The sequence below is a fragment of the Vanellus vanellus genome (genome assembly GCF_965231255.1).
Source record: "Vanellus vanellus genome assembly, chromosome: 1".
In the NCBI taxonomy this organism is placed as follows: Eukaryota; Metazoa; Chordata; class Aves; order Charadriiformes; family Charadriidae; genus Vanellus; species Vanellus vanellus.
In genome coordinates this window covers 191,407,134-191,429,716 of record NC_138905.1, presented here as the reverse complement: position 1 = coordinate 191,429,716, position 22,583 = coordinate 191,407,134, and the positions used below count along the sequence as shown (strand labels likewise).

The 22,583-nt window shown below is 39.8% G+C and overlaps 1 protein-coding gene across 1 annotated transcript in view; it reads right to left on the bottom strand.

Moving 5' to 3' along the window:
* FNDC3A (fibronectin type III domain containing 3A) overlaps nucleotides 1-22,281 on the bottom strand; it is a 123,553-nt gene extending 101,272 nt beyond the window's left edge. Inside the window, exons 1-2 of the mRNA XM_082481638.1 lie at nucleotides 22,258-22,281; nucleotides 3,926-4,054 (exon numbers count right to left, since the gene is read on the bottom strand). Coding sequence (XP_082337764.1) covers nucleotides 3,926-4,027 — 102 coding nt within the window. The 5' untranslated portion in view covers nucleotides 4,028-4,054; nucleotides 22,258-22,281. The remainder of the gene's footprint in view (nucleotides 1-3,925; nucleotides 4,055-22,257) is intronic.
* Between the last annotated feature and the right edge of the window lie 302 nt (nucleotides 22,282-22,583).

Below are 22,583 nucleotides of genomic sequence, written 5' to 3'. Positions count from 1 at the left end.
ATGCAAAGTGACTTTGTTGATGACTGAGTATCTGCCCAATGCTTTCTGAAGTGGTTTGAGGTAAAACAGAGCCAATTTTCTGTTCAGTAATTTTACTTTGCAGCTAAGTCTCTTCTAACTTACTGAACTCCCTGAAACTCTTGGAAATTAACAGCATATTATGGAGACACTGTTCGCTCTCAGAATGATAAGACCTGATTAGCTGTAGGTTATGCCAATGGATAGTATGCAGAGAGGCTTTTGCTTATACTTACTGCTATAAAAAACAAGGCCAGATAACTTTGTTATTTGCCCTGCTGGAGGGTTGGAAGCAGAAGAGCATCGAGTGGTTGCATGTGCAGAGAGGAGTAGACAGGACAAGTGACCCAAAACTGACCAACAGGGTATTCCATCCCATCTGCATCAAGCTCAGTATAAAAGCTGATGGATCAAAGGGCCATCCCTCTTGCTTCAATGGCCGGTGTCCAAGGAGGAGCCTGTCTGTTCATCTGCCTTTGATCCTGATCCCTGCATTCCTGCATCCAGATCCGGAATCCAGTTCCCATCCATCACTGAGTCCAGTCTGGGACTTTCCTCGTGCCTGCCAGTGACTTGAGTGTCATCCTGGGAGCTTGATCCAGTTTTGTGTATATTTCATTATTTCCTTTTTATTATTTTATTATTAATATTTCATTAAAGTAGAGACTTATGAGTTTAGAAGGAACTAAACTTTCTCTCTTACTCCCCTCTCCTTGAAAAGAGAGGTGGGGGAGAGCATCTGTCATTTGCCCCAGTGGCCAGTCTGGCCCAAACCACGACATGATTCTCTTTTTTCTTTTTCAAAATAAACACTCCCACTATCAGTTCTGCTTTAGACAGTATTCTTAATAAGCAGCTTTTTTGATTTTTTTTTTTTATAAAAGACGACGCCTATAGCATATATGGTGTTTTTTCCCCTAACAATATTAACAGAAACCCCCACAAATTCATTTCTTTGAAGAAATTCTTTGCTTGTTTTCCAGTTTTAATCTTGCTTGTCAGGAGAAAAAGAGACAACATTTTAATGAAAAAGTATCCCCAAAAGAACATTTAAGTTCATACCTGACTCAAAGCTTTGCACCATTACGGAGTAAGCTTGACAGCACAGCTGTCTTCTTTTTGGGGAAGACAGAACAAGTAACTCAGTCTCAACTATCTTTGAAAGGTCATGGTGATTAGGGGAGGTTCCCAAGGATTGGAAGAAAGGAAATGTCACTGCAAGCTTCAAAAAAAGGGCAAGGAGGAGGATCCAGGGAGCTACAGGCCAGCCAACATCACCTTAAGCTCTGGGAAGATGTGCAAGCAAATCTACCTAGAAGCCATTTCCAAACACATTAAAGAAAAAGGTGATTAGGAGTAGTCAGTATGGATTCACAAAGGGGAAATCATGCCTGACAAACCTGAATGGCCTTCTACGATGAAATTAATAGCTTGTTGAATGAGGGGAGAGCAGTAGATACTGTTTATCATGACTATAGCAAAGCTTTTGACATTGTCTTGCATAACATCCTCACACAGAAACTGCTGAGGTACAGACTGAACACAGGCACTGAAGTGGACTGAAAAGTGGCTCAAGGGGTTTGTGATCAGCAGTGCAAAGTCCAGTCAGAGGCCATTCACTAGTCATCTACCTCAGTGGTTGTTACTGGGACAGATTATGTTTACTGTCACCTTTAAAGACCTGAATGACGGGACAGAGTGCACCATCAAGTTTGCAAGTGATACAAAGTTGGGAGGAGTGGTTGAGGCACTAGACAGGTGCACTGCCATCCAGAGGGACCTTGACAGGCAGAAGAAATGGGCCAGCAGGAATCTCATGAAGTTCAACACAGGGAAATGTGAAGTCCTGTACCTGAGGAAGAATAAACCCATGCACCAGTACTCACTGAGGGCTGACTGGCTGAAAAATAACTTTTCTGAAAAGGATTGGCAGACAACAAGTTGAATGTGAGTCAGCAAGGCACCCTCAAGTCAAAAAAGGCCAACAGCATCCTGGGTTGCTTTAGGAAGAGCATTGCCAGCCGGTCTGGGTAAGTGATCCTTCCACCTACCCAGCACTGGTGACACATCTGGGGTTCTGGGTCCAGTCCGGGGCTCTCCAGTACAAGAAGGACATGGACATACTGGAGAGAGTCCAGCAAAAGACCACAAAGATGATGAAGGGACTGAGGCATCTGTCATGTGAGGAGATGCTGAGAGAGCTGGGACTGTTCAGCCTGGAGAAGAGATGTACCAGGGGAGATCTTATTATCAGTGCACATGAACACCTGAAGGTGGGGGAAATAAACAAAACTGAGCCAGACTCTTCTCAGCAGTGCCCAGTGAAAAGACAAAGGGCCATGGGCACAAACTGAAAAAAAGAAATTTCAAAACAGTGTAAGAAATCATTTCACTGTGAGGGTGGGCTGAATATTGGGGAACAGACTGCCGGAGAGCTAGCTTATGAAGTCCTTTATCCCTGCAGATGCACAAAAGCCAAATGGACATGCTGTAGTTGACACTGCTTTGAGTGGGGAAAGCTGGACTGCATCATCTTCAGAGGTCCCTTCCAACCTCAAGGGTTCTGTGATACACCTATAATTTTTTTTTTTTTTAAACAACAACAGTAAAAAGAAAGAATATTCACAATTGGGTAAAGAAAAGAAACAGTGGTGGTATGTTTAACTTTATGTTGGCATGCTTTATTCTTTTTGTTTGCAAGGCTTTAAAATTGAACTTTTCAAGGCAGAACACGTAAGGAAACAATAACAGTTTTCCTCTTGCATGTTACCGATTACTACTTCTAAATATCAATATTTGAAAGAAGAACTGGAAGAGAAAGCAACTTTGGATACTGTATTTTCCCTTTTTCTGGAATGTTTTGTCCATACATTCATTAAAAAAGATTTATCATCTCTTCCTCTGTATTTAAGTTTCGCCTACATTCTGTAAAAATCTCACTGCAGCCCAAACCTTATCTATGAACTGTTGCATTCCATTCTCCAGTCTTATTTTAGAGCTCTTTTCTGTGTTTTTACCCAACCAATTAATTCCTCTTTATGATAAATAAAAATTTCTTCTGTAGAAAGATCAAGCATGGGAACGGCAGACTACAAAGGACTTCCCTAGATCATCAAGTGCAGTCTCTTGCTATCACAGGCAGTGACCTCTCAATCCATTCAGTTACTTCAAAACTTAATTTTTCACTCCTTTTCTCCCACTGGAAGCTGTTCTAGAACTGTGCTTATCTGGGGCATAAAATAGTCTTCCTAGGTTAAAAATATGGACAATGCATACATTTTTGCCAATGCTTCTTCTCACTGGAGCTGACCTTTCTCAAGTGTCAGGGTAGGTTAACGGTTGGACTTCATGATCTTAAAGGTCCCTTCCAACCTCAGCAATTCTATGATTCTAAGTGTCCTGAAACCATAATCATAAGTTTTTCTATCGCCTTGACAGGTTTTGTCTAAAAAAAAAAAAAAAATAAAAAAAAAAAAATTTGGGCAGACACTAACATACAAAAGCAAGTCCCACCATACCCAGTTGTAAACAAGTGTCAGTCTAGAGGCCAGTCGTTCGCACATGTGCCTGAACCAGTAAGCTCTACCATAAGGGAAGGTTAATAACAAGGTCACGTGGTAATGTAAACATACAGCTCCCAAATTAATACTCAAGCATGGCTGGACAGCTTGGCAGCTGTTTGGCCCCATCGTTCTATGAAGATATTATTTCACAAGACGGGTTTTCTGCTTCATAGTCTTTACAAATCTCTTCTCTGCGCCAGTTCTACACCTTCACCTTAATCTCTAACACACATGCATAACCAAGGCTTCACAAAAATATTCCAGATGAAGGCTTACTATCTTTTACAGTGACAATATGTCAATGATGCACTTGGAAGAAGAAAAAGATACTGAAGTTTCCTTACCTGTTGTGCTCCATCCCCACTAACAATTGGGGAAGTTAGAAGAGGGATTTCACTACTTATAATCGAAGTAGTATCCAGTAACGGTGGATGTTCTGCCATCATTGATGGTACACTAATTCACAAGATCACCTGCAAAGAAAAGTTACTCAAATGGTTAAACTATATAAATATTTCTGAATAATTACCCTTAAAAACAGCTTCACTTAAAAAAAAAAAAAAGTTATGAAATCAGACACCTTTAGAAAGTATGTTTCCACAACATTATAGCAATTATATAAACTTGAAGACTTGTTTTGCCAGCTAGTATAAGCCTTATTTATACAGAGGGTAGGTTTAGACCCCCTCTAGCGGTTGAAGCTTAGAAGAAAATGGATCACAGCCTTGGAGCTGACAAACCTGAATCTTTTAACTTTGGTTATAAGCCAAGATTTTGTCTAAGTTTGACTGGCACAGCTGAAAAAATGCCTGCTAGAAAAAAAAAGGGGGGGGGGAGAGGAGAACAGCTCCTTCGGAAGTTACATATATAGTGTTCCTGTTTATATGAAACTGGTAAAAACCTGAGATCTACGAACAGGGACACTGTTTTTTTTGGGGTGAGGTGGGGTGGTTTTTATTGTTTTGGGTTTGTTTTTTTTTTTTTTTTTTTTTTTTTTTTAAATTACCAACCGACTTTTTCTACTATTACAACAAATGAGACACTTGTTTTAGGGACAACTAGTTACTAGGAAATGTTCAGGTGAGACAAAAATGAATAATAAAAAAATCTTCTGCACAATCTGACATTTCTTTACTTTTAAAATGTATCAGACCCAGAATTAATGCTGTGTCATTTTGATAATATGTGGCCCTTTAATAGCTTCACCAGCAGCTAAAAATTCGGGGGTGGGGAAAAGAGGTAATGCCTGCACACTATATTATAATCCTCATAACTACATTATGAAAAAGCCCTTGCTAGCACAAACTGTAAAGTTACATGAAACCTGATGACAAGAAAAAAAGCCACCCAGGCAAGAGGCCCACGAAAGCAGTGATCCACTTCAACTCTGATGAGTGTCAAGTAACGGCATAACAGAAAGCAAGATTCAGCCGAGGGATCCTTTCAATTATATTAACAAGTCATAATTAATGCGTTTTCTGGTATTTTGGGTGTTAGTGCTATACGAAGACTGGATGGAAGAACTAAGACCAGAAAAGCTGAAGACTACCATTTTTCAATGCCAGAAATATGTATTGCAAGTCTAACAAGCGGCTTTTAGAATTGTATTTCATTTTGTTAAAAAAAAAAAAAAAAAAATCTCTAAGTTATGCTGTTTAGCGTACTGGTCTTAACTCCATTCTAGCCAGACTCAGTACACTTAGCTTTTGGGGGGGAAAAGAAAAGAAAAAAAAGAAAAAAAATTGAGAAATCAATATTTCTTAACAAAACAAAAAGACAGATGGAAAGAATTCACTAGAGGTGAATAGTACATTCAGAATTCCCACAAATTAGTCATATTTTGCATTGGAAAACAGTGCTTAACATCAAACATAGACATAAAGATTAAGTTGAGAATAAGCTTGCACAGTATTTCTAAAGCAGAACTGCCTCTCTTAGCCAGTACTTACAGTAGCCTGGTGCAAATAAGTAGGTACAATTTTAAAGTTACACAGCCTGACAGCCAGTAACATTACAGGTTTTTAAAGTTTTGCCTTGATATCATCTGGCTAACAAAACTCTATAAACACTCTTAAACTTCGAACACAGATATACTGTCTGCTCATAAACAGGGATGCTTACTAGTTACAGCATATAAAACTTACTTTAAATGAAGAGATACTTGGTAAAATTCAAGGAGTGATAAAGTCAGCTTCATGACACTGACTTCGGTACCAAGTTCTAGAGATGATATTCAGTTAATTTAAAGAGCTGCTGTTACAGCTTACTACTCAGAAGCATTCTCTAAAACTATGTCCATCCCACTCAATTGACTGCTTTTACTGGTTTTCCCCTCTAAGGCCGCTGTTGTATATCTGCTGTGGCTTGAAATCTGTAACACAGTGCTGTCAGTACAAGACTTACACAGAACAAAGACTTCACATTTTCTAGAAAATGCATTAACAAAGCATTATAAGCCCCTCATACAGCTATTCATATACAGTATGATTTAGCTATTCCCATGCTGAAGGTTGTCCTACTATAAAAGTATGAATTTGGGAAAAAAAGCATTCTGAAATTATTTTAGAGGTTTCATTTACTTTCCTGGTCTACTCTGCAAAGGTTAAAGTTGGGGAAAAAATCCCTCTAGGTTAAAAGACTTTGAAACATAACTGCTATTACTTAAGAATTCATCACTGCTTATACCGAGTCATTTATACCTGCTTAGCCAGATTAATTAGTCTCCCAAGCAATGAGGAGAGTTTTATATTGCTACCTTACTTTAAAAGCTTTCCCACTTACCAAAAAGTCCTCCAGGCTTCAGTCAGTCCCCAACACTTCTGCAGGTGGCAGAGGGCTGATGAAAGTTATTTGGATCATCTTTCAAGCTAGCAAGTTTGACGGTAAGCTTCCCAGGATATTATCCAATGACCGTTTAATTTAAAATGAATGCAGAGCCTGGAAGCCTGGGTTAGAATCAAGGCATCCCTCCTCCCACGATAGCTACAACCAGGCTTGCTCTTCTGCCACCTCTTGATCTTACAGCTCCAAATATTTTACACTCCTATCTACAGTGTTACAGACAGAAAAGTAATTCCAATACTCCAAGCTATAACACAACATACTCCCAGCCTAAGCTGGCTTGAATTTCTGAAGGTTTAAGTTGAACCCAGCTCACGATTCCCAAGCCACCATGCTAATGACTAGCCTCTTATATAAGAAAGCACTAACCTCCTTTACCACACACAATGACTTCTGACTGAATTCATGACTTATGATGCACTCAGTGCTATCACCATTTATTAGGCATAAATCAAAACATGTCTATCAAACTGGACACCAGTGAGAATTAAACATAACCCAAACTGACTCAAGTATGACTGTCATGACAACTTTTCAGCCCTTCCAAGACAGAAGCAGCTCTGGACATACATAACATTTGGTCTCAGCTTCATTCATTCCCTCACACAGGTGTTTAATGATTTGATTTGTACAAAAATTAGGTTCCCACAGGCACCTGAGTGCTTAGGTGGGTAGTCCACCTCTGCACACAGCTTTCAGTGGCTTAACTGGGACTAAATTCCAGATCTAGATCCAAGTGTTTGATTTATTCTGGAGACAAAGCAAGCTGCTCATCAATAAACCCTGACAAGAGGTACCAGCTATAGTGTTATTCCTGACACCCTCTGTAACAATAATAAAAGTACTACCTGTCAGACTGTGTAATCGATCTAAGGGAAAAAATAAATCAATGCTTTCTTGACAATACAATATTAGATTTCTCTGCAGTGCCACTGAACTAGTCTTGAAGACTAAATGTTTAAACTTCACACCAATGTGGGTCTGTGTTACACGTATCATCAAAAGCCTTTTCCCTATCAGTAGTCAAGAGGCAGCAATCTGTACAAGTCAGTGCACATAATCTGGTCAGACAGTAAGACATGGTATATCCACCAGCTGCAGGTGCCTTATTTTTTTTGGCTGTGAGGACAAATACAGACAGACAGACAGGAATTTGAAAAGGCAGAAGTACTGCATGGCAGAAGGAGAAGTCAGATGAAATGGACAAAAGGTTGGCATCAAAATAAGCAGAAGTGCTCAATAAACTTATCTTGGAAACAAATGCCATTATATCACATTTGATGCAAGGATATCAAATGGGACAGACAGAGTTTTTAAATCAGCAGACCCAAAGAGCTTGCATTCAAGACTTCTGGAAGAAGAGATCTACCTAGATCTTTGAAAAAGTCTTGCAAATAACTTGAGCCGTGGGAAAGTCTCAGAGGTCTGGAAGAAAACTAGAAGGCTTGCATTAAATACTATACTGTAAAAGGGCAAATAGGACAATTGAGGCCTGTTAAGCAAACAGTGATCTGAGACCAAATAAAAGTTGATAGTTGACACTGGATGTTATTTGTAAAGTATTAAAAGACAAGTATGATTGATGGAAAAAAGCTTATCCAATTAACTTGATGAGAATCTTCTGGTGATGGGTATTGCTGATAAAGGTACTAATAAGAGAACAGGAAAAACAAACTTAAACCTTATTTGGCATTACACAACATTTCTCTTCAACCAAACCACAGACTAAATATTACATGGATTAAGACTGAACAGACAGCCCTTAAATATTAACAGTAAATACAGAGTTGTTGAGCATGTGAGTTTCCCATAGGAAAGGAAGATATCAGTTCTTGGCTTCTCATTACCGAACATGTTTTTAACTCAGCTCTCAAGAAAAAAAAAAAAAAAAAAAAAAAAAAAAAAAGAGGAAGTCAGAAGGAAGTCTGGAAATGACAAACCATGACAGTGACAAGAGACTGAGTCATTTTACTCCACTAAAATTGCATGAATAGCTTAAAAAGCTAGGTATAACAAAAGGTTTTAATACATAAAGGTAAAGCTATTCTTTCTAAAACAAAAAAGAATGAACTCGGTCCTGTGAAGGACTGATTCTGAAAAGGATAGGATAATAGAGGTGGACAGCCAAACACAAGCTCCCCCAAAGGCTGTATCTGTTATATCAACAGGCGTACCTCACTTAGCAACAAGGTGGGTATTTTCCCTGCCTCTGGCTGCAAATAACTACAGACTCTACTGGAATAACGTAACAAGCTTTGTCTCCAATTTGCTGACTTAAAATTGTCAATACCTGTTCAAAAGAGTTGTGCGAGTGACTACAACTTCTTGAAAACATTGTTCCATATTGAAAATACATACTTTGCTTTCAAGTACATACCATAATTTCAGTCTTACTCCACATAAAACTACTCTGGATGATATAACTGTCTTCCAATTCCAGATAGTTTCCCAATATACTCAGGATTTAGCAAGGTCTTGAAAAGGACACAAGAAAAGCAGCTTGCATTTGGACAACAGGTAAGGCTCAGCCGTACCTGTCAGATTTAAAATTGTCAGATTTTGTCAATTGTCAGATTTCCTGCACCACTGAAAACTAAGGGACACAGCAGCCTTCAGAAGGGGTAAAATAACATGTGGAATAAATCTAAGGATCTATTTAAGGCCAACTCACTGCACCACTCTTGTGGACATATTAAAAGGGACCAGACAAGGAAGATGACACATTAGATGAACAGATAGGTAATGCACTGTTGCTAAGCTCAGAAACAGCCAAGAAACAATTTTCTACTGGTGGCACATTAAAGGCACTGTTATTTAGAAATCTATATTGACTCATGCACAGCAACAACTGTTGCATGAACAGCTATTTTGTTTCCTGTCTTGCTACTGAACATATTGAACTAGTAGTAGACATTCAAAGTGTAATTCAGGATCGCTAACTCAGTTGACACTGTTCTTTCAGAAGCTGCCTGTCCAGAGATGCAAGGAAAGTACAAGGTCTCCTGAGATTTCAACCAAGTTGTGCATGTTAATGCTTTATACAAGACTTAGCTAGCAAACTACCTATTCCCCCACTACCCCCAACTGAACTGCTATTCATTTCCCTTGCCATAAGAATTTGAAAAGACTTTAAAAGATTTTTCTGAAGGCTATCAAAGCTGACACAAAGGGAAGGCATCTAAATGTACTGGACATGATTTGTTTAGAGACTCCAGACTTATGCTTGAGGAACCATTAAGGAATGGATTACACTAACAAGCCAAAAGTCTAAATGACGCTTAAGATCAAAGACTGAGTTCCACTCAATAGTTCAGTAAGCAAGTTTGCCTTCCTGAACTGTAATGACAATTTAACTCAATCCTTAAATGCCTTCAGATTTGGTCCTTTAATGTTTCTATGGCGGTAATCTAACATTCTGAAGACATATACAACTCCACTTTTTACTCGGTCAATTGTTCATTAAGGGTTAAGGAATATTGTAAGGTTGAGATCATTGGGGAGTGCATTTCCTCTGCACATGCAAAGGATCAGTGTTTCCATCTCCAAGAGACTAGCAGCTGATCTTAACGACAGCCTCTGAAAAACACATCAGCATTAAATCAGCTGGATCACCAAGGTAAAACAACATGAGTCAGCAGCACGCGTCCTCGTAGCAATGAAGACTAACAGCATACTGGGCTGTATTAGCAGACAAGCACAGACGATGGGCTGAGGGAGGCGATTACTCCCCACTACTCAGCATTTATAAGGTGGCATCTGGAATACCATGTCCAGTTTTGCTCTTCCCAGCCACCTTCTCCTCCCCGGTATAAGAGATGCCACCAAGACTGCTACTGGGCTTAGGCCCATGAAAGACAAGGAGAAGCTAAGAGCACTAGAGTAGTCAGATGGTGACCTACTGGCTGGATCCCACTACCTGAAGGATGCTTGTTGAGAACCTTAAATCAAACTTTTCTTGGGGGCATGCAGCAAAAGTATAAGAAGTGACGGACACATACTGTACCACTGGAAATTCTGTCTGGCCATAATGGAAAAAAAGACATCTTCAGAATGAGAGTGGTGTACCACTGGCACAGGTTGCCTTGAGAGGCTGCAATAATCTCAATCCTTTAGATCAGTGGTCTCCATAGTGGGGTGCACACACCCCAGGGGGTACACAACACAATTCCTTGGGGTGTGGGAAGAAAATACTTTTTGTCATTGATAAATAAAAAGTATTTTAAGATAGGGTTTTTCATCTTTATCTCATCCTTTCTTTTTCTGTTTACTCTTTATAGTGTGCAAACATATTAGTAGAATAGCATAGGCATTCAATTTAAAAATCAACATATATTGGTGGTACACACTTAAAACATCTTTACTGACCAAAAAAGTTTGGAGACCACTGCTGTAGAAAGTCAAAACCTGACAATGCAAGGTCTTGACAAAGGGCTGAGGAAGGCAATCTCCAAGGGCCACTTCCGAGTGGAATTCTTCTATGAATTCCAGAGTATTAGTCAATCAAAATATTGCATATTAATGCCAAAGTTAAATGGTTTCCAGTAGATCAAAACCCAGAGAGGGGACAGTAATTTGTCTCCCAAGCTCTTAAAAGCTGTCAGATTCTTAAGTCAGAATTTCAAAACAACAATGAGAGTGCTAAAAGTCAAACTCGTAGACTTAAGGTTCAAACTTTGGAAGACATACCCATAGCATTGCCCATAACAGAATTACTTTATACTCTGTCCTTTCTCCTAAGAAAAGGAGGAAAGCTGCATTTGAGGATAATTACAAATTAAAAAGTTATACTTTAGTATTAAGCACACAACACAAACAGACTTGCCATTCAGTTGGGCTGTAGGCACTACTATAATAAATATAGTGATAGCTAATAAAAATGTTGTGTACAAAAAAAATAAACTAAGGAGGACTCCTTTCCTAGAAATTCACTGCTTCTGGTTATTGAGTTTGATACAAAACACAATTTTTTTTCCCACAACTGGAGGACTTACAAGGCCACACTCCACTGTGGTATCTCTGGTGCCTACTGAAGGATAAATTTGCATTACTGCTTTTTCCACAGTTTTTGTGATTTACAGAACGCTTCTCTACCTGCCTACTTATTATCACAATACTCAGAGCAACTTAATACTTTCACGTTCTAATTCTGTCAAATCTGGGGTCCAACAGATACAAATAGATTTATTATTACAGAGGGCTGTTCACAAGAGTCTTGATTCTATACAACACGAGGATGGAAGTTTAAGCAGGGACAAGACAGAAGCATCTAACAAAGAAAGGCACAGCATAAGGAACAGGCTCAATGAAATCAATACTAAATGTTTCCAAACTGCATGTTGCTATTACATGAGAAGCGACAAAAACAGGGGTATTGCACAATTTTTTTGTCAGTAGTGCAGTTTCATACATGCTTCAGCCTGTATCACATTACAGCTGTCAATCTGAGGTTGCCATAAGGTGTGTTTTCCCAGTGGGCTCAGTACAGTGGGGCAGGTGTGCATTCCTCCTTCACTCAGGTCTTCCAGCAGCTATGATTCCCCAGGAACCACAGACAAGGCTCATCCTCAGGTCCAGACAACCTCCAGTAAAAAGGAAAAGCTTCTCTGAACAGGAAACGATACTCTACGTTTTGCCAAAGACCAAGGAATGAACTTACACAACCAAAGCCACCAAAAACCATCACCCAATCCTACTGCATGCAATGCTTTGATTTTGCCTTCTCCAACATGAAGACAGCAAGTGCACTTTAAAAATAAATATCTTTCCAACAGCTGAAGTAATAAAGCCCTATTTTATTTAGATTAGAGCCTCACATCTGAGTGACTCCTATTTTCAAGAAGATACAAGCTACTATTTAAACGTTTCCTGTGATTGAGGTGTTCATAGGTACTCACCATGTCCATTCTTTAGTGCCTACAGCAAGACAAATTTGTTCTTTATTATTTCCTACAGCCCTTAAAAGATATCTCCTGCCTGCTAATTTGAGACTTGTAAAAATTACTACCGTGATTCCTTCCAATCTGTCAAATCAGCCATCCAGTCCAGAAGTAATCAGATAAGAGCAGACAAATACAAGTGCCCAAGATATACAAACATGCTAAAATGAGGAAAATCCTAGAAACAAAATATACCAATGCATCCCTAGCGTGAAGAGGAAAGAACAAAGCATATGGAACAGACATTAGTCATGTCATTTAATGCAGTACTGGAAAAAGCTCAGATAATTTCTGCACCAGCTACATCACTGTATTAGCATACAATTACCCAGAGATTCATAAGGTTCTAGCTGAGCTATTGAAGTTATGAAGCATGCTGAAGAGTTTTGTGTTTGTTTTTAAGAATCAGAATTAAGCAGAATGATCTTAATTTTTTCTCCAGACATTTAATATAACTTCTAGTTGCACAGTTTCAGATGTAGCAGTTATGGTATACCAGCTTTTCTTTTTCAGTTCTGCACTAATTATTTCAATTAATATGCAATTTATTTAAAAGATGTGCTTTGTTCTTCATAAAGTATTTTTACCATTTTAGAAAAGTGTTTCCTGGAAAACTTGATAAAACATTTTCCGACAGAACAGAGCAGTGTTATTTTTTATTAGAAGAAAGGTGTTCTGTGGAACATTTCAATTTCATTAATTTGACAGTCTCCTTTTAAGTAAAGTGAAACTGAAATGGCTATTCCCTTCAGTCCCACTTTTCATATTACTAGAGTTGCAGATAGGCAATACAGGAAAGTTATAAAAGAGTAGTTTCATAAGGTAAATAAAGTCTAAAATTCACTAGAAACTGTACATCAATATAGTTAAAAATGAAGATATGCAAAATGCTTTAATAAGCACTGGAACTTCCTATAGGAAAAAAGAATCTACAACCTCTACCAGAAATATGGAAATACTTCATCTGTAGCTCTCAAGTGGTGTTGCTAACACTTGCTAAACACGATTCTCAAAGAAGTATGAGAAACGCGATACACACCTATGTTCATACTGTTACCACTGGAAGGCAAACACTAAAAGTTGTAAAATGAATGCAATACTGTTATGAAGAAAATACTGACTGATGAGCAAGTGCAAGTTGCACTTGAACAGCCAAAATGGTTACCGGATCTAACTCACTCCCAATAGTTACTGCCTGTTCTTCTCAAAGCAGGAGTGGCCAAGCCACAAAACGATAAAACTCAGCACTGCAGGAGTTAAGCATATTACAGTAAATCAATACTTTGGGTTAGCTTCATACTCCAGGTTGTGAACCACAATGATTCAGGAGCAGTTTCAAATGCAGTTCATGCATTTGTGTTATGGGTACTATAACCTATACGAGAACGCATAGTAGATAATTGGAAATGCTCCAGGTGTTCAAGTTTAATGCATTTGTAGTTATGAACCAGCAGCTTTTGAGCCCGAGCCAAAGAGCCTAAGCTCTTATTAGTAGCTGATGTAGAAAATTAAACTTTTGAAGGTGAAGACTACACAGCGAAGAACTAGACTCTGATAAACCAATCACCCAGAAAGGCATAATATGTCTATGGACACTTACCACCTCATCTTGTCCAGCACAACTGTTAAATGCTTGACTGTACATAACAAGACCAGTGCAATGGAGACTACCTGAAAACACCACATTCTGGTTTTAAGTGTTATTGTAATTAGATTCTTAAAACACCATCCACAGTCCTTATCTGGATCAAGTACATATAACTTGAAGCTGTTGCATAAGAAGAATTCAGTACTTTCCAACTATTTGCCCCTCCCTTTTATACCTTCAAAGAAAAGAAGCCTAAACTGGTTCTGTAACTTTCAGGAAGCGATAAATGCAACCATATCACAGATCAGAATTAATCTGTTCACTTTGCTCAGAACTAATTTGATAGTGTGCATTTTAAAATTAACAAGCAAATTGTCAGCACCTGGGTGCAAACTTATGCCTAGCCTTTACCAGGTACATCTATCTAATTCACCATCACACATTGTTTGGGAGCTATACTGTGGCCTCCCTTGTCTTGCAGGAACAGCTTCCTTTTAGATACTCTTTGGAAGCATCCTCAAAAAGGAATGAGGATAGAGAACTGCAGTGTGTATTTTTTTGCACCACTCCAGTGAAATTCCACTTCATTTATGCTACGCTGATCTGGACTCGAGCTGTTTTGTTTTACACCCTTGTTACTCTCAAGAACTTCCTTAAACCCTGCTAGTTTTACTTCTACACCAGCTAAATTAGGTTCTTCTAAGCTGCCAGGACTGGATTTCCTTCAGTTTATTTTCTGAAAATCACATGGGTTCAAAACCAACTTGGCCTCTCCCAGTTAACCATTACTTTTGCCTTCATTTCTGTTTAACAACATGCTTATTTTTTGAGAAAACAAGCAAATTCAATGCCAAGAATCAAGCTACTTCCTCATTTGTTATCGACTCCCCCTTTTTGGTAGCTATGAGTAGCAAGGACAAATTTTCAAAACAATTTTTCGTATGATTCCTTTAAGGCAAACTAAAAACATGGATATATTTTTATTAATGTGATGCAACTGGTCAGTGAGATAAATTTATTGTAGACACAGCTGCCAGTGTTGAAGCTACAAAGAGTGCATGATTCAAGCAGAACAAGCAGCTTTTAAAGGACTTATGAAACAGCTTTTTCCTGCTTATTCTGAAAAATGAAGACTATGCTATCCAAATGCAAAATGACATGGGATTGATAAGGCTACAAGATTTTAAAGTTTTCTCCGCTGACTCTTTTGGAAAAACCTGTAGGTCTCTGCTTCCACAAGGAACAGGATAATAGCACAGAATGTGACATGTCAACACAGGTGCATGGAAACTACTTCCCAAGAGTAAAAATCCACCAAAAAAGAAAGGATTTTGAGGCCTAACACACACATTTGAAAGACATTCTTTTATCAAGACTTTAAACTGCTCTAAGTCAGTTCTGCTAAATCATACTAGCAGCTCCCACTTGTACCACTGCAAGCAACTGGCCAACACCACAGTGAATTAAAACGGAGGACAGATGTAGTTTAAAATTAGTCTTACAAAAATCAGTCAGTTTTAACAGAAGACAGTTGCCTGATCCAATTCACTTATGCAAATACACAAATGAATGTCAAGCATAGGAATAAGCAGAGAGGAACTGCTTCCTCCAGTGTCAATGCACAGCATTCATGAAGCTGACCATGGTAGTAAAAATGGTCAACAGGCAGTCATCCTGGCAGGTGCTTCACTTCCCTAATATTAAACTTAGTCACTATCATACTGAAGCTGTTACTTGCATGCCACACAGAAAAAATTAAAGCGGGGTAAGTCAAACAGCATCTCAAGCTGAATGCAACTCTTGAAAACTAAATATGCTACTTGTGCAAGAGTTCTCCAATAGAGAAGGCTCTGTGACTGCAGAAGGGGAAGACAGCAAAACAAGAGCACGTTTCTCAGATTATATCAGCACTCCTTTCTCCAAAGTTCCACCCCATCCTCCAAAAGTTTCAGTTAGTTAAAACACCATGAGACCAACTAGCCTGATTGCCTAATCAAGTCAAGAGGACAAAGCTGATCTCAGCTTCTTATGTTATATAAGACACTGCAACACCGAATAGTGGCTTTATTTTTGTTAATCAGTTGACAACAAAATCAGAATTAATCTGTTTGGAGCTGTATTGCCTCAATGTACATAATTAAATGTCCTGAGTAGTTTTAAGATGTATTACTTGAATTACGGCCATTTATCCTCACCATTGAAAAGGCATCATTGAGTGGAATGTGCATGTACACTAATATTGTTATATGTGGGCAGACAAGTCATTAGCAAGCCTGAAGAAATTAAAACAAGTTACATTTCAGCTGCATCTAAGACTGATCATTGCCAACAGTCACTACTCACTTCCGCAGCTTCTTCTAGTCCTCATTTCTTAGTACTTTGTTTCAACATCTACCTTCATACTTCACTAAATGGGTAAAGAAATAATTTTCTTCAAGTACAGTCTTCCCCATTTACATTTTTAATAGAGTGTATAGGATTTGCAGAGGCATGGTAACTCTTGTGGCTTATGATATTTACTCTTACTGTAGAAAGTCCCCTAACAGACTATCAATTCCCTAATATTTCAATATAGCTATAGTTATAGTCATGGTTCTTTTTCTTATTGCGAAGACATTGCAAGTTACCAAAGTTTTTGAATGGATTAGAAGGTCCAATACAATTTTGCTTACAGATTAGTTTTCAGCCACATGCACATTTTTTGTAGATCATTACTACTTGAACTGCTACCACCATCTAAAACATGTTCCTCTGCTCCAAAGTTAAACTGATCTAGTTGATATTCTGTTGCTTATGTCTCAGTTTCCTTCTGTCAAGTCATCTAGTAGATACAGTTCTTCCAGTTAAAAGAACAACAAACTCCGAACAACAAAACCTTGCAGCCTGAAAACTGGAAGTTAGGTAAGAAGGATTTATTTTGCAATCAAAGGAGTAAGATATGGTATTAAGTATACTACATGAACAAGGGGAAAAGAGACAGCAGCTTGGCAGTAGCCCACACTTGTAGGATCTTGTATAAGTAGAGCTTGGGCTTTGTTTACCACAAACACTGGATTTGTACATGGGGGAAACTCAATAGGATTCACAAGGAAGTATTTACACTTGTGAACTACAGGGTTCTTTACTTTATACTGCATGTAACAGTAAAGTTCTAGGTTTGTTAAGTTCATTTTCACCTTGCATTGCTCAAGATGAAATGACATTAAGAACTGAGCTTCACAGATTTAAATGCAACCAATGTACCAAAAACTCAAAGTAAATTCAAGAACTGCCATGCAGAAGGTAAAGTTAACATTTGTGCACCACATATTCCTTTTCACTTCCAGTTACTGAATCAAGTTACTACCTATCCACATCTGTCACAGTATAAATCCTTTTGGACCTTGCTGTTTTCCCTGCGGACAATTTCCCAGTCTTTGATAAATAGGTTTTTTTTAAATCATGGAGTGCATTTGTTCAATTTTGTAAGTTTTAATAGTCGTGAAACAGTTCTTTTGACACTACATTATAGAAACCCGTATGTTGCCAGGAAGTAGAAGGACTTGTTTTAGCACTGCTGGAAAGCAGAAGACACCACAACTTAGAAAGTACTGTTCTTTTCTCTTACTGATGGATGACAAAAGTTACGTCTACTGGTAAAACTGGGATTGAAAACTTGTAGATAGTTTCATTTTTGATAGCTCTTTATGCCCGAAGTAATTAAATATATAATAAGGTACAACATTTTCCCTCGCCTATAAATGAAGAGGTTTTGCAGCACATCTTTTCAACTGTCCTAAATGCTTTGCTACAATTCTGGAAGCAAAGCTGGGGAGGAGGCACACTATAGGCATACTCAGCACTCCTATTTAACTTCTGCAAACTGCTGTTGGGATGGTGTTTGTCTCCCAAGATACTAAACTGAAAGAGAGGGTACCAATGTTAACCTAGGTGATGCTTTGACTGCAGAACAGTATGGCCAGAAGAGGGTTCAGGCATCCTGAAAAAACAAAAACTTACAGGGAGACAATAATATCAATTCAGTTAAGCAAACTGGTAGATACACAGATAGGTCTGGTGAGACTGAGACCAACAAATGTGCTTGCCTAGACATAAATGGTGAAAGTTTATTTGGAGCCATGAACACAAAGAGGCCAAAGTACATCCAGTCCAACTTAATTTGAGGTGCTGTGAAGATACAGCCAATGAACATGGTGTTAAAGTTTTAATAAAGGGGTTTGGAAGGTGCAAGAGTATTCCAGTCCCGAGGTACTACAACTGTAAGCAGAAAAGCATCTAAACCAATACATCCGAGAAGAGCAGTAACACAGCCCTGTGCACAGCTGTGCCATCAAAATGAAGACCAACAGTTTCTGTAGCACATATTCTAACCAAACCAGATTATTAATACACTCTAGGGTGCATGAACTAGCAGGTGAGTATAAAAAGACGACTCATTATACAGGGTAGTCCAGCATGAAAACAAAAGCTAAAAATTCTAGGTAATTCTTGACAAAAAGGCATAGCAAATTCTATTTCCATTTACGTTTTCTTAAAGTCATCTATGACAGCTTAGCAAAAAACGTCTGAAGATTTTCACTGGTTACAGGCTCAAGAGCATGTGAGTAGCTGGAACAGGACCAGATCTTTGGGGGGCAGATGGAACAACAACGACGACTTCAAAAATATTTGTTCCATCTGAAACTAAACATAAATTAATTGGAACAATTAAAGATGACAACCTACAAGAAACATGTAACACTATTAAGCGTTACAGACACTTTCTAAACATCCTTCTACCCCATCAGCCGTACAAAATACAGAACCCTAGATGACAATCCAAAATATTACTCGACATAAACAAAACCACTAAGCTTTACGGACAGACAAGTTTAAGAAAAAGGCTAATAGTGTTTTTCTACTGGCATCAAGTGAACATCAGCATTAAGGAAGCTCAAAGTTTACTGTATACGGCAAAGAACGAGCCAAAAAATGGTCATTTCTGTAGCTCAGGAAACATTGGCCCCACGAGCAAAATAAACATTGTTTGTGTTTGCTGAACAGAAAAAGTGGCAATGTACTCATTCCAAACTATTATCATTTTCCTGAGATACAGACAGTATCTTTTAGTTAAACTAAAGAGTTGACAGTCCAAGTCAAATCTATTTTTACTAGATCTGGTCCTACAGGAAAAGCAATGGCTCATGATTCAATGTGTGCACTATAAACTGCAGCCAAGTTGAATTTTGCTACAAATTGCCTGGGAATTTTCCCAAGCCAACAGTCTTAAAGAAATGGATGATAAAATATAGAAGTGTTATTGACAGATCCAACAGCGAGAATCCAATTCATATTTTAGATCACAGAAATGCACCGATGAAACATGACATGTTACCTGTAGACATTTAAGCAGAGATTGAACTAGAAATCCCATAACAATTAGAAACTGGAAGTCAAAAAAAGACGCAGACTTTCTGGATCCTGTAGGAAAACAAGTGTTCCTCAGGTGCCAGGAGGCACTGACAACAGACATCAATGACTGCAGAAAACAACGCTGCGAGGGGAGTGGGCCTGCAGTCTCACAAAAACTGTCTTCTCTAGCATGTATACGTCTGGGAATGAACAAAACTATCTTTGCCAGTTCCCCCCACTCACCCAAAATGGGGGACTGGGCTAGGTTATAGGATTTACTACTTTGACAGAGGTATGAACAGACAATCAGAACACCAGCACTTAACACGTTCCAAGCATTCAATATTTCTAGAGACCAACACATTTACAATAGCATACAATATTTCAGCAGTGACCCACCAGCAAGGTAAATTAGTGTGTTGCATAAAAGCATTTAGAAATTAAAACCATTTAAGAGAAAGTATTGACCATGATGAAAAATTGTACCTCTCCTGAAGTCAGGGTTTTGCTTCACAGTAAGCCCTAAGACAGAACATTGCAGTAGCATGTCCAGTTAAGTAGCTAAAGATGCAATAACAATTGCAAAGGATCTCTTTGAGATATCTTGAGCCAAAATTATCATCGTCATAACACTGAGTTAGCTGATGTAGGTCCAAATTTAAGTAAAATTAAATGGCCACAAGGCAAAGAATAACAAACAAAAGCATCCCAAGATCCACAAGACTCCCAGCCCAAAGCAAATGAGTTATTAGTCTGAATCAGAATTCAGGTTTCTGCAATTCCTAACATTATTGCCAATAAAAATAAAAAGCTTTTGATTTTTAAGTTCACAACTATTAGAAACTCCAACTTGAAAAAGGTAGAAATGCCACTAACAGATTGAAATCAGATAACTTAAGTGTTGTGTGTAATGACCTGAGCCTCCATAACTCATACACCTAGAGCTTGTCATACAGCAGAAAGCCTCAGAAGATCTCCATTTGCCCTGAAAAAAACTGAGACACTCATCTAATTCTGTTTTAATATGATCATCTACAGCAGTCAGCCTGTGACTCTGCTCAAAGCAGATTGCTCTCATCCTGACCAAGTGACCTAAGCAACTGAACACCGAGTGCTGGCCTTTCTGAGGACAAGGATCTGCATCTCTCTTAACTAATGCTTCATCTGCCAAAATCAGTGTCTGATGCTCCAATGTAACTGATTCAGCACATTATTCCCCCCTCCAAAAGTCACCAGAAAAACCATTCTGGTGTATTTTGCCTAAACTACTGCCCAGATTCAATCCATATGTGTCAAGATGACTTGCATACACTCTGTGTACACAGAGTGAATCTAGAACTAGATGCCATGTTTCCAAACTTGACCAGCACCCTTCCTGCTCCCCCACGCTTAGTAGGAACATTAGCTATTAAGAACTGTATCCAATGTGCAACATGGAGTACTATAGATACTCATCTATTTCCATACGTTCACACCCTTCTCCCTACCTGAAAGTTTGCTACTTCTCCATTAATCATGTGATTAAATTTCACAATTATTTGGGACCATTTCCTTAAAAAAAAAAAAGGGGGGGGGGGGGCAAAAAAAATTAACTGATAGCACTTTCTGAATTTTAAGGACTGCTGAGTTGCTGTGATTCATACTATTTCATGACATAGAATATAAACACATCTACGGATGCAGTTTCACATCATGGCTACAGTTAAATTTCTATTCTGCGTAAAGCAGAAAGTTACCCATTGCCATAACAACAAAACAGCTTCTTTTAAGCTCTAAGCTTAGCAGTACTGGGGCCTATAGCTTCTAAGACAGAAGCTACCACGTACCAAACAGCAAAAAATTAAGAGATTTGAAGTCTTCATGATAATTTAAAACACTTATAACCAGATATGTATTTGATCAAACGCAGACTTAAATTCTAAAAACAAAGACCATTTCACAGAAATTACTTTGTGACGTGAGATGTTCTAGAATAACACCTGACACCTAAGGTAGGTAATAAATTGCCTTTGACAAGGTTAAACAAATTACTAACACGCCTTGAGATGCCACCCATAGAGCACGATTTCCTCCTATCCAACATTCTACTGCTTATTTTCTCTACTCCGCACACTAAAAATCAGCTGAAAAGTTTCATTTTTGCTTTTAGTTGGTTTCACTTTCCAGTCGCCTGGAAGCAACAAAAAGTTTCTGTTTAGGTTAAAACCAATCTTGGGTAATACTCAGGAAAGGAGGAATCGGGCATGAATCTAGCTGAAAGAATGCCTCCACTAGCACTCGGCAAGACGATTACAGTGTTTTCAGGAAGATTTTTTTATCTACATAGAGAAAACACCCGCGCAATCCCTTTAGCTAGGAGTTGCGAGGGAACCTTCACGGCTTAGCAGGAGAAACAACAACAAGAAGAAAGAAAGAGGTGTTGAAAACCACCACTTCCTTCTCCTCCCCGCCTGTCACAGCCGGCTCTCAGCTGTTCTGGTCGCGCTTCGCATCTGCTTCTCCTCCCCGAACAACCGCCCTCCTCCCGCGGCAGCCGCGCACCAGCCCTGCCCGGGGGAGCCCACCGCCGGCCGCTGACAGCAAGGACGATCCCCCCACACATCCCCCGGCCCGGCCGGGAGAGGCACCTCCGAGCGGCGGCAAAGGAAGCCCGGGAAGGAAAACAGAAAGTTTCTTCAGCGGGGCTCCGGCCGGAGGCACCGGTTCCCTGGCCCTCCTCAGGCAGGCAGGGGGGAAGAGAGGCGCGGGCACCGCCAGTCTCCTCAGGGGCCGGGCTGCCCCCGCCGCGCCCGGCACCAGGGGGGGCAGGTAGAGGCGCTGCCCCCGCTCCCGCCCTCCCCTCGCACCCCTCTGCCCGCCCTGCTGAGGGGAAAAGGGGCGGTTTGCGAACCGCTTCGGGGCGGCGAGCGCGCCTACTCACCGCCATGGCCCCGCCGGCTCTCCCGGCTAACGGTTCGGTCTCCGCCACCGGCGGGCAGCGGCACCAGGGCGGGGAGCGGAGGGGAGTTCCCGATGGCGCAGCTCAGGCAGGGGCGGCGCCGCGCCAGCCGCTTCCCCCACCCCTTTACCCGCCCACTTGAGGTACCTGCGCTTCGGCCGCCGCCGCTCTGCCGCCTTTTCCTCCCCTCGCCGCACCTGTCACTGCCTCCCACGGCCGCCACCACTGCTACTGCTGAGGCCACCACCTTCGCCCAGCCGCCTCAGCAATCCCCTCCACCTCACCCGCCGCCGCGCGGCCGCCATCTT